The sequence below is a fragment of the Cucurbita pepo genome, chromosome LG05, assembly GCF_002806865.2.
Source record: "Cucurbita pepo subsp. pepo cultivar mu-cu-16 chromosome LG05, ASM280686v2, whole genome shotgun sequence".
NCBI classification, from domain to species: domain Eukaryota; kingdom Viridiplantae; phylum Streptophyta; class Magnoliopsida; order Cucurbitales; family Cucurbitaceae; genus Cucurbita; species Cucurbita pepo.
In genome coordinates this window covers 921,493-934,049 of record NC_036642.1, presented here as the reverse complement: position 1 = coordinate 934,049, position 12,557 = coordinate 921,493, and the positions used below count along the sequence as shown (strand labels likewise).

Below are 12,557 nucleotides of genomic sequence, written 5' to 3'. Positions count from 1 at the left end.
CTCTGGTCTTGATTGGAAAAGCAATTCCCAACAGTTGGTCCTCCAAGTAAATGGCATGGACAGGACTCCCATTATGCTCATCTTTCATCAAAAACACTTTACTCCCAGTTTCCTCCCTTAGACGTAGGCTTATTATCTTATTTTATGTCATTTATGTTAGTGTTATATATTAATATCTTACATTGATTCGTTGTTTTAGATATCTTGAATTGATATTATAATGTTTCTTAATTAAACCTCAAGTTACTAAATTTAATTAGTATAAAATTATAAACATTATTAACAAAAATTAATTAAAAGAATGTAAATCATTCTAACTAATTTTAAAATAGTAGTATTATTGTCCATAGTATTTGGAGGATCATATCTTTAATAATATCACTAAATAATTAATTATTATTTCAAATGTTGATAGCTTCATCTTTCAAACAATTCATGTTTGACCAATTGTATGTTATAATCAACCTTTTCTTTATGATTTATTACATGCTTACCTTATTAAATTAACTTCACGGTGTCACGATGATTGACATAAACTAACTCTTTTTTATTATCTCAACCTTAGAAATCTTCAAAATTAAATGCGAATTAGGTAAACAACTACCTAATTGTTTTATTGCTGCTTTCCCATCTTTGTATTCTTTTGATTTTCAATTTTATATTTATATATATATCACTCTATGATTGTAGAATATTTTATATATTTTATATCACAATAATGTCAGCTAAATAAAATTGCAATCATTAAATAATTTCAAAAGATATGACATGAGAAACACAGACATTAGGTATGGTTATGCATAAAGTTTGTCATTTGAGTCAATGCCAAACCAATGAAATTGACATATGCATAAAACTTCAGATATTCTTCATGTGTTCCTGAAAAAGTTTCAAAACTCTATTTGTTCGATTCATGGGGAGAAAATGTAATTATACTACGTATTTTAAGAATAAATTTGATCTATATTCCTCACTCGAACCCATTAAAAATTTTAATCCCAAATTATCTCTAGAAATTTTAATAGTTTCAATTTCTTTCCGAGTTTAATATGGAATATTATGTTAAAAAATTATATTTATGAATGAATTGAATTGATGGGATCGATGAATATACTTTTCAAATTGTGGAAGGCTATCCATATATAAAATTGTCATAATCCGACCATTCTTCTTCCCTTGTCCACTTGATTTAAGGGAGAGGAACAATTTTTGTCATCAACCATTAAAATTTGTTAAATCAAATTGAAAATAGAACCATTAATTAATAGTGATTAGGCAATAATTAATTAAACTTCAACTACGTTTTTAATAATTGTTATAATGATTACTTATTAATGAAATGAATTGACCATCTTTCCTCCTTAATTTAATTACCAATGGTCAATAATGTTTGACTAAACAACAATCAATTACACAAATTCATTTAATAATACTCCGTTAACACACTTTTTTAAAAATTGATAAGACGGATTAGGACGCACCATTTTAATCTTATTTGTAACTCATTCAATCTTCGTGAAATTTATTTGAAGGATGAAAAACGTGACCAACAAAAAAAAAAAAAAAAATTGCATATCGAAATGGTATTTGTTGCACCAATTTCGATCGTGACATCCAAATAAAAGAGAGATATATGAATGAACAAAAACCACATCCGAATGAGAGTGATCTTAAGAATAAAATGACTAAGAAAAACTTAAAGATCCAACATTTCTTGAGTGCCAGCATTCTCACTAGCACACTGCCTGATGTGTGATACACGCCCCGATATTAATAATTATGCAATTATAATTGAACACTCCCAACATTCCTTCCGCATCTCATATATGAAAAAAACACAACAAAAAACATTTCAACTTAATCGTCCCATGATTGTGTGCGTCTGAAATCATCATACATACAACATCTTTGTAGTCTCCCCCTTCGCCTTCTTCCCTTCTTCTGCGATGAATACTTTCATTCCACGTCCAGATCTTCATTTTCCGAGGTATTTGGTGTTCCTCCAAGTTATTCATTTGTTTTGGTGTAGATTCAGATCGTAGCGTCCACAATATGAAAAATCTGCAACCAAAAGACTATAGAATAGACAATGATATCATGACTCGTCGAATGAAGAACAGAGAAAGGCAACGCAGATATAGAGCTCGAAAACGTCTAGAAGAAGAATTAAACAAGGCTTCGACCCTGAAACAAGCCACTCAGATGCAGTGCATAGACTCTTGCAACAGTTCTAATATGCCTGCAACAACATCAACCAGTGACACTCAAATGCAGTGCATAGCTTCCGATCTCGAACCACAATTAGAAACGCAATCACATTCGGAGTCGCCTTCTGAACAGGTCGTCTCCGACACAGCGAAAAAGGTACTCGGTCGAAGAAATTGGAAAGCAGATGCCAGAAAGAAGAATTGCAGGTCTGAGATGTAGATATGTAGGCTTAAGCTTATGAGTACATCCTTGTATGTTAACTTTTTATCGACCTCATAATTGAGAATATACGTCTTGATTAGTTATACTATGGCCAAGATCTATCGATTCAATACCTATTCTGGCTAAACCTGACCTAACCTAAGTCGGGTTCCGTTTCGACGCTTGGAAAACAGAAAAACCAAGTACCCAAATTCAAAACTATCAGTCATCTGCAAAAGATCAACCTGCAGGGGTTCACATTTATGGCTTTGTATATACACAATAAAAGTCTTCACATAACTCCTTCATGTGAATCATCTCAGGATCACATAAATACTAAGACGACACTACCTAACAACAAGTAGACAACAGTATATTACAGAGCTTACGCCATTAGCATATTGCACATCAGCCGGAGCTCATCTAAACCAATGCTACTTCAGATAACACAGTGAAGGAGACAAGGATGGCTACCGAGGTGCGCCTAATTTCGACGAAAGAGCTAACCTTAGCTGCTCCTGAGTGTATAATCGGCTCATCTTGACAGTGGCTTGTTGGATCATCAGATCATTAACCACTGAAATGCTAGCGTGATTGATATCCAAGTCCAGTTCCTCTAAAGCTGCCATTAGCCGTGCAGCTGGATGGTTTTTCTTGCTAGATTGGATTCGGATCATTGCGTCCCAACTGATTATCTTCACATCGACATCGGTTTCAATACCACTGTGGTTTCCATGGATGTTTGATGCTTTAATGTCTTCATCTGGCGGAGGTTGATTTGAGGTTGATATACATGAATCTTTATTAGACATCATCAACTTCTTGACTGAATCTAATTGCTTCTGTAAATCCTCCTTATCTGATTCTGCAGTTTGAAGCTTCCCTCTGAGCTCATTGATATAAGAGATAGCATCACCAAGAAGTGAAGCTTTGTCCATTTTTGATACATTTGGAACCACAGCTCGAAGAGCATAGAATCTTTGGTTTAGCTTTTCTCTTCTCTGCCTCTCCGCCTCAACGTGATTCAATGGTTCTTCTCTACCATTTGCAGGCTTTCGCCCCCGTTTGCGAGGCCGTTTCTCTGGCTCCACCGCTCTACTACTCTCCACCTCACGGATCACCGAAGCTTCAAGGTCGGAGTGATCGGAATCGCCAATGCCACCACCCGATTTCAAAGCGCCTGAGGATGGAAGAATCACACCAGAAGTAAAAGAAAGCATCCCCTCTTCGTTACTCCCACGTGAAGGAGGGGATCTCTTCTTATTCTCATCTGCTCCAAATTGGGAATTGCCCGACGGCAAGGTATCTGTTTTGGGAAAGGAACTCCTCTTGCTCTCACCGAAGTTCAGAATCTCGCCGGACTCCGGCTTGAGAGAATGTGAGTTCCCATCCTTCAAGCTGCTATTATCGTACCCAAATTCAGAGAAGTTCAATTCCCTGGTAAAGAAGCTCTGTGTCTGAACCGCCTGCGACTGTCGGTGGCTATTTTGAGAAGGAGGAACAGAGGTTGGAGTTTCAGTAACAACGCTTGATTTGGGGGTTTCAATCTGTGATGTAATTTTGGAAATCGGCTGGCTGTTTGTGGTGGTCGGAGTTGGAGCAGAAGCCACAGGATTGTTGTTGTTGTTGTTGTTGTTACTACTCACAGTCGCAGGGTCCTTAATTTCAATGGCGTTTGATGGCTCAGTGATCCAAAGCGAAGATGGGTCATTCTCCCCTTGGTCAACACCACTAATTGGCCAGGTTTCAACCTCCAGATTATTGAAATTGAACAAAACCCTAACCTTATTCATCAGATCGGAGCTCTGGCATATCAACTCACTCGACCCCAATTCCACGACTCCATTCGTCGACGGAATACAAACCACCGTCTGCAACCCGAAAACCTGACCCTGACGGGCTCGTTCACAGAACGACCCCGCAAGCCGATCCGAACCCGCAACCCAAATAGGGTTTGAGTCGAAAAACGCCTGTCCCGGTAAACCGACGCCGGAGACGAACGACTGAGTCATCGACACCAAGAAGAACCACTCGGTATCGGTGACAACCTCGTCGACGGCGTCGTCTTCAGAGGTAGGTGAACCAGAAATGAGAGAATTGAGCTCGCGAAGGACTTTCTTACGGTACTCCTGCTCTGATTTTGAGGTACTCGATTTGGCCTTTTCTTTGCCTTTATCTTCTTCGCCTTTGTAGTACCCATCGCCCCAGCCCAAGACGGTGGCGCCGGAGCAGTCATACGAAGACTGCCAGAAGATAGCGTAAGTCCAGCTCTCCTGAGCGCCTTCAATCAAAGCTTGGAGGCGCTGCTGGAGAGTCTCCTGGTTGAAAACCGCCATAGACGACGGCGGTAACGATTGACCGACACCTTTACTCGGGTCCGACGCAGCAGAAACAGAGGCATACGGCTGCTGAGGAAGTTGCTGTTGCTGTTGCTGTGGCTGCGGCGGCGTAACCCAGAAGGAATTCAGATCGGTGCTCATAAATGCGTCCATCATCGACGCGTTCTCATCCGCCCAGAAATTCATGACCGATGGTAATCGGCAGTCCGTCATTCCATACACTGAGAGGTGTTCAATCCGGTGGAGAAGTGATGAGTTACCGTACGGGTCGAAAGTTCGCGGCGGAGGCGAAAGGTGGAATTGATGCAACTGAGATTAACATTTATTTGAAATGCATTTAGGTTGAATTTCAGTTTTAGAGAGAGAAAAACAATGTAGGAGGAAAGCGAGTGGAGGAGGGAGACAGTGCGACGGAAAGCGGAAGCTGTAAGAATGAATCGCCGATTAAATCGGGGAAGTAGCCAGGAGTGGAAAAAGCTAGTTGAGTTTAACTCGGAACTCTCCACCTATCAACCCAACACAACCTTGATTTTACAATTTTATTTTTTTTAAATATTTATAGAAATACATTAACTTTAACAAATAATAACTAAAAATTATAAATAAATAAATAAATAAATAAAAAAAAAAAGTTCCCGATGCCCAACTCAAAAGAATATAAAGAGAAAAAAAAAGCAATATTTAAAAATTACAAGTGGGATTGGAGCTTAATGGATTTATTATTATTGAAAAAAGAATTTAAAAAAGGTAATTAAACAAAATTCAAAAAGCGCATTCAAAGAGCTCCTCAAAATATTCCAAAATGGGTAATAAAGAATGAGGGAAATAAGCATCTAAGGGGGAAAAAAAGAACCAAAAAGTAAAAGGCTTGTCATATCATATCCAAAAGAATAAATAATTAATTAATTAATTAATTAACAAAAAAAAAAAAAGGTAAATAATTTATGCTTATAAAAATGTAAAAACTCGGCAGCCTACATGTTGCAAATGCAAATAATCGCGCGTTCATTTATTTTATTCCTTTAAAAAGCGTAGCCAATTCTCACTCTCTATTTTTCTCTTAAATTTCAACTTCCGCTTTTAACTTATTCAAAATTCTAAATTATAGCGGAAGATGGGACACAATGACACAATTTAAAGAAATTAAATAAATAAATAAATAAATGAAGGGAGGAGAGATAAAAGTAAGTCGCCAAGCTGTCATCACAGACAGGGAATCCCATTCCCTGATTGGTCCGTCGCGTTTACACTCTGAACAAATCGGAAAATTATTTTTTTATTTAAAATAAAAAAAAATATAATTAATTTAAAGAGTCACGTTTTTTCCTAGCTTTCCGTCTCAGGGATGAAAACAACCCTCTCCATGCTAACACACGTTTGTTTTCCACTTGCCCCCATGTGATAAAACTGACCCCAATATTTCTTTTTCTACCACTTATTTTTTTGGTTTTTACGAAAACTCCCCATTTTTTCATTTTTATTAATTACACAAATTCCCCTACTTTTACTCAAATACCTCTTCACACCCGGTCCACCACAGAACCTCTTGCGGAATAATTACGTTGGTTAAATTCCTTCAATTAATTATTATTATTTTTACCATTTTAATTCCGATATATATCTACCCCTTAATTTCCTCTAATCTTTTTAAAAGGTAAAACAAAATTGTTCAAAAATTATTTATTATATTAACAATTAATTTACTTTTAATTATCTTTAATAGGTTGGTTTACAAAATTAGAATTAAATAATCATTTTTTTACCCAATATAATCTTCCTTCCTTGTTTAACCTAAAAGGTAGCTTTTGTCCCCTATCCTCCAATAAATAAATAAATAAATAAATAAAACCAAACTTAAGGTTAATTTGGGGTTAGCTCAAATAATCTCTATCGTACAAATTTTTTCTAAAGAGGAGAGATGAAGCTTATCTTTACTTAATCTTAAAGATAACGAAATTATTAATATTTTAAATGTGAATTTAAAATTTAAAATTAATAGTTGTTGATGCATACCTGAGTCGTATTTATTAAATGGAAATATATAAAATATATTTTTTAATTTAAAACTAATCAAACACTGTACCTTTACACCCTCACGATTCCTTTAATCATCACAAACAAACAAATCGGCTCATAAAACTAAAATAATAAATATTGTGATCAGTAACTTTCTATAAAACAGTTATAGAATCAAATTCTTACCTACTTCAAACATTTAAATTATAAACACAAATTAAGTAGAATGGGTCTCGGAGTATTATAAACATTTTAAATTATTTGCTCTAAAGTAATCTATCGACCATTTTGAAAGGGGTCTCGGAGTTGCTTAATCATCAATATTGTAATTAGGTGGGATGTTAACGATTGTTTTTGGACAAGTATATGAATAAAAAGAAAAAACATTTGAAGTATTAGTAAATTTTAAGAATAAAATACAAGTTTTGTTTTGTTTTGTTTTTTTTTTTTTTTAAGGAAAAAAAAAGTTGGTTTTTTTAAGGATTAATTGAAATTTAAAAGCCCCTGGAGAGGGCGAATGTGATGCCAAAAAAGCCAATTGTCTTTTTGCTTAAAAAAAAAGTTTTATTGTTAATTTATTTAATATTTGGTGGGAGCAAACATCACACGTTTTTCATGCTGTTAGGGTTTCAGCTGGCCACGTCATCCATTGCCCTTTAATTTATTATCATTTTAACCGTAACAATTTATCCCACTAAACCCCTAATTCTAGTACCTACATGAACTGCTAGCCGTTTATGGACATACCTAACCACATCCCCTATTATTATTATTATTATTATTATTATTCATAAAATTCAAAATTTTAATATTTTTAAATTAATTTATTATCCTTAAAAATAGTTTATATGGGTAAAATTGGATTAATTAAGAATACATTACAACATAAAATTGAGATATTATAGAATCGAGAGAAAAGTTTAAGGCTATATATCATTTTATATATGATCGTTTATATTTAATTTAATTTTTTTGTTATGATTATAAAGTTTGAATTTATCGAATACTTTTTATAGTCGTAATTGATGGGAATGAACGGAAGGACAAAATGGTAATTTAACTCGAACAAAATGGAATGAAAGGGGTTGTTAAGCGTTGGGTGGGGAATGAATAAAGACAAGCAAATTGCAGGGTTTGGATAGAAGCAGGCAAGAAGGAAGAAGATGGCACACAGCCTATGCAAGTGGGCCTTTGATGTGTCTCTATCCTCCATATATCAGGGCCGTTCATTTGTGGGCCAGGGCCATCGTTGATGGGCCTCTTCTTCAGCCTCATTTCATTCTCACCCGTCATCATTATACTCAATTATTTGGCTTTTTCTTTTTTCTTTTTTCTTTTTTTAAATTAAAAAAATTGATATATTTTTATTCTCTTTCCAAAAACTCCAATTTTCCTTGTCCCCACTCAAAATATATACGTATTGTTTAGTGACATATGCTACAAATATGTTTAATGTTCCCAAAAATGTTAATAATTATTAGGAATAATTTTAAATGATTTATTTTCTTTCTTTTTATGGAGTATTCACATAGAAAATTCATAGTATTTTTTCTAATGAATTTGAAAAATAGTGACGCGAAATTCTCAAATAATTTTAAATTTAAATATTCAAATTCTTTCTATTAAACTAAAAAAACTATTTTAACTATAAATACGGTTAACAAAATATTGTTTGCGCCAAAAAGGATCCCACTTGCCAACCTAAGTCAAGTCTATCCTTTGTTTCGTGGTTTCCCTCGAAATGCTTTGCTTTTTTTTTTTTTTTTTTTTTTTTTTTTTTTTTTTTTTTTTTTTTTTTTTTTTTTTNATTTGAGTGTTTTTATGGTTAGATTTTGAACACTTTATTAGTTAGACAATATTTTTAGTTAAATTTAGAAAATTTTATTTGCTCACTTATTTATTGAAAGAATATAGACACGTGTGTCCTTCTTTTTTGTTTTTACAATTATTAATTCTTGTTTGTTTGTTTTTTTTTTGTCATTTGGGACAAAGTTTATTTTTATTTTTATTATTATTAAAATTTGCATGCTTCCAAACAACTGTTCTAGTGTGGCAGTGAGTTAATAAAGATAAGATGGGAACTATTTTTCCTATTGAAATAAATATTTCATATTCCATTATCTTTTTCTTATTAAAAAAAAAAACTATTTTTTAGAACCATTTTTTCCCTCAATTATTGGAATGAAACACGTGATTTCCAATCATTAAATTTCTCTTAGCAACTTCTGAACTAATTATGCAATCATTAATCTGAATTTACATCTTAACGCCTAATTCTATTCCCAATAATAATAATAATAATAATAATAATAATAATAATGAATTTTAGTCGAGTTTCTAACATAATGTAGATGCCCATTATCACCATGACCACCTAAAGCTCAAGTTTTGTGTTTTGGTTTTGGGCCTCATTGGCCCAAAGAAATTCGTTATAAAGACTAACACAACACAACCCAGGCCCAAATACCAGGCTGTCGGCCCACTTCTCTGTTGGTGGTGGGGGTTAATTAGAATTTGAAACACTGTAATTAACATTATTTCACCTTTGAATCTCAAATATTAATATTTTTGAAGTTAAAAAGAAATGAAAAATAATCGGAAATTCATAGAATATAATCGAAGGGGATAAGAATTAAGCGGTAAATTGTGATCATATGAGTTCCCATTCAACGATAATCAATCAATCTTTGAATATTTTGGAGCAATGAGCAATTTGATTCAAGAATCAGCAGAACCCCAGAACCCAGAACAACAGCATTTCGATTCCCGCTTCTCCACTCTCTGCCTCAACCCCGGCGGCACCCACCACCGTCGTCCTCCACTCTGTTCTTCATGCGGCCGCCGTCCACCTCGCTGCGCTGCCACACACAAGAAACGACGCTCCCCAACGCAGATTCAAGACCCCGCAGCCACCACCAAGAAGCACCTTCTTGATCCTCAACAACACAATCTCACTTCCTTCTCCAAGATCGATCTCCCAATCCCCTTCGGCCCTTCCTCGGCCCATCCCACTCCCTTCTCCCCTCTCTCCCGCTCTGTTTCCGACCCCACCGAAGCTCGTAATTTCTCCCCTCTCTCCCGCTCTGTTTCCGACCCCACCGAATCTCGTAATTTCTCCCCTCCGTCGCCAGCCAAGCGCTTATGTCCCAATTCGGCGCTCCCGCCGCTGCCCCTCCGGCGTACGGTTTCAGACCCGACTCCCTCCACTGACAAAACCTCCGATTCCCCTCTTACAATTGGGAGAGTCAATGATTCGATCAAAGAAGACAGCCCCGATTCAAAGGTTCCCTTTTCTTGTTTTTGTTAATGCCCTTTAATTCAAACCTTATTTTGGGGAATTTTAATGACAGAGGCTGAGAAAAATCAAGGATCGACTGAAGGAGATGAATGAATGGTGGAAGGAAGTGATGAGTGAACAAGAACACGAAGAGGAAAAAAGGGATGAAAATGAGACCAAAAAGGTACGATTTTTAGAAACAAGAATGTTCATATTCTTCCTTTTTGTTGTCAATTTAGGATGTTTTTTTTTTTTTTTTTTTTTTTTTTTTTTTTTTNGAAAGTTGAGTGTTGCAAGGAAGAAGAGGATGAAGAAGAAACAGTGGGAGTGGAGAGGGTGGGGGATTCATTGGAGCTTCGTTTGAAGTGTCCCTGTGGCAAAGGCTTCGAGATTCTTCTTTCTGGAACCAGCTGTTTCTACAAGCTTCTGTAGATTTTCATAATTTTTTTTTTCCTTTTTTTTCAAATTTCAAATCAAGATGATATGAAAGAATGGGCCGAAACTGGCTCGCCTTGTTCTTTTTGGGCTATGGGAGGAGTTTTGATATGAACTAATGGGCTTTTGCTTTGCTTTCTTGTCTAAGAATGGGCTTCCCCAGGGCCCATTTTCAGCTTGGTTGTCGGATTTTGGATACTGCCACAAAATCTTCAGCAATTAAGCAATAAATAAGGACTTCTTTAATTTCAGTAATGAGAAATTGGCTTTTTTAATTCCAGTACACTTTTTAAATTTTGTTTTCTTTTTAAGACAAAATCCACAAAATAAAGAACTCTCCCTCTCTCACTAACTATATATATATTACTAAGGTGTAAATTTTGGTGGCTAAATTATAAGAATTTCATAGTTAAACGTATTTTATTTTGAGTAAAAAAAAGTTACTATTAGAAGACTTTTAAGTGTCGAAGGTATTTTTATAATAATTAGAAAATGATGAATTGGAATAATAAAAGAAAAGGCATCATGCATCTTCCTTCCGCTTCTGTAACAATGATGAAATACCAATAATTTAGAATTTGCTTTTTCTTTACAATCATTATTAATATTAAAGCATACACATTTTTAAAACATCAAAAAGTTTGAAAGCTAAAGAGTTTGAATGCATTAATTTAAATTAAACAAGTTTGAATCTCTTCAAATTATAAAAGAAAAATACCAAATTATAATTCACTAAAATCATGACATCCCTCAATAATTTTCAATATTATAAAAGTTGGGACCAAATTTATAATTTAATAAAGCTCAACTTTTTTTTTTTTTTTTTTTTTTTTTTTTTNAAAATAAGATAAAGAAGCATACTCAGAATAAATACACAACAATATATTCCAATTCCGTACTCAGCTGCCTATTATTTGAGTATCTAATCCTTCTTTTCAGCATTATATATCCACCACCTATTTACTCAAAGCATTATTCCTTTATAAAAATAAATAAATTCTTTTTTTTTTTTTTTTTTTTTTTTACAAATAATAATAATAATAATAATGCTTGATTTTGGAAATTAGTTCCTAAAGACCTTTTTTTCATAGCATTCCATTATTATTGGAAAACTACATTTTTAACCGTCCCAAAGACAAAAATTAACTTGCTATGGATTATTTAAATATATATATATATATATATCAAATTTTTTAAAAATATGAAGTAAATTTATAATTTTATTATGAATAAATAAATTATTTTGGTTGGAAAGGCCAAAGCAAACCGTAGAACACACCAGGAACAAAAACAATAGCAATAATTAAGGTTTTAATGATTAAATTTTGGAAACTCCACGTCAGGCAAACCTCATCACCTCGAGCCTCGAGAGTTTTTGTACCAAAACACGGCCAAGAGTTGGAGTTATTTACATAAAATACCACTATGGGCCAATCGGTGGTGGGACCCACAAGACGTGGTCTCCGAGGATAAGGCCCACAAATGGGCCCAAAAAACTAAAAAAGGGAGGCCCACACGTGTGAAACAAGTACGCACAAGCGCCATTACTCATGCCTGGTGTGCCACCGCGTCTTCTTAAAAACCTCACCGTTGACTACAATTTTAACAAGTCTCCAAACATTATTTTTTGTTTTTCTTTTTAATTATTATAAATTCTTAAAACAATAAAATTCCTTTCCAATAACTAAGTCAAAGTGTTCTGTCGTATAATGTAATCTAAGCTGGAAGACTAGTCCTCGCATTGACTCATCACAACCAACCACTTTTTTTCCCCCCAAGAAAATAGTAGTAATTTATATTTTAAATTAAAATAAACGTTTTAAGAAATTTGAAATTATTAAGCAAAAAATAAAAATAATTTTCTATTATTTAAAAAGCTAAACTCCATCCTTCAAATATGGTAAAGGTTAGATGTGAAAACAAGAATGCTTTTCATAGGGTTTTAATTATTTTTATTTTTATTTTGCTATCAACAACAAGTTTCATTTTGGGTCGTGGGCATGCAAGGTGTACGCCCATACGTGCTTGACCTATTTTGACTTGGCTTGGCTCGACTCGACTAGACTCGTAGTTGGCTTATG

At 34.4% G+C, this 12,557-nt stretch overlaps 3 protein-coding genes across 3 annotated transcripts; 2 read left to right on the top strand and 1 right to left on the bottom strand.

Moving 5' to 3' along the window:
• Positions 1–2,097: 2,097 nt before the first annotated feature.
• LOC111794968 lies at positions 2,098–2,427 on the top strand. The gene has a single exon (XM_023677188.1). The coding sequence runs from the start codon at positions 2,098–2,100 to the stop codon at positions 2,425–2,427; it is 330 nt and encodes a 109-aa protein (XP_023532956.1).
• A 208-nt stretch (positions 2,428–2,635) lies between these two features.
• LOC111795418 (transcription factor MYC2-like) lies at positions 2,636–5,223 on the bottom strand. Its single transcript, XM_023677831.1, has one exon. It carries the CDS (start codon positions 4,959–4,961, stop codon positions 2,880–2,882), a length of 2,082 nt encoding a protein of 693 aa, XP_023533599.1. The 5' UTR covers positions 4,962–5,223; the 3' UTR covers positions 2,636–2,879.
• A 4,143-nt stretch (positions 5,224–9,366) lies between these two features.
• Positions 9,367–10,731, top strand: LOC111795544 (proline-, glutamic acid- and leucine-rich protein 1-like). The gene is made up of 3 exons (XM_023678033.1): positions 9,367–10,047; positions 10,115–10,225; positions 10,321–10,731. Exons 1-3 carry the CDS (start codon positions 9,469–9,471, stop codon positions 10,471–10,473), a joined length of 843 nt encoding a protein of 280 aa, XP_023533801.1. The 5' UTR covers positions 9,367–9,468; the 3' UTR covers positions 10,474–10,731.
• Positions 10,732–12,557: the final 1,826 nt, after the last annotated feature.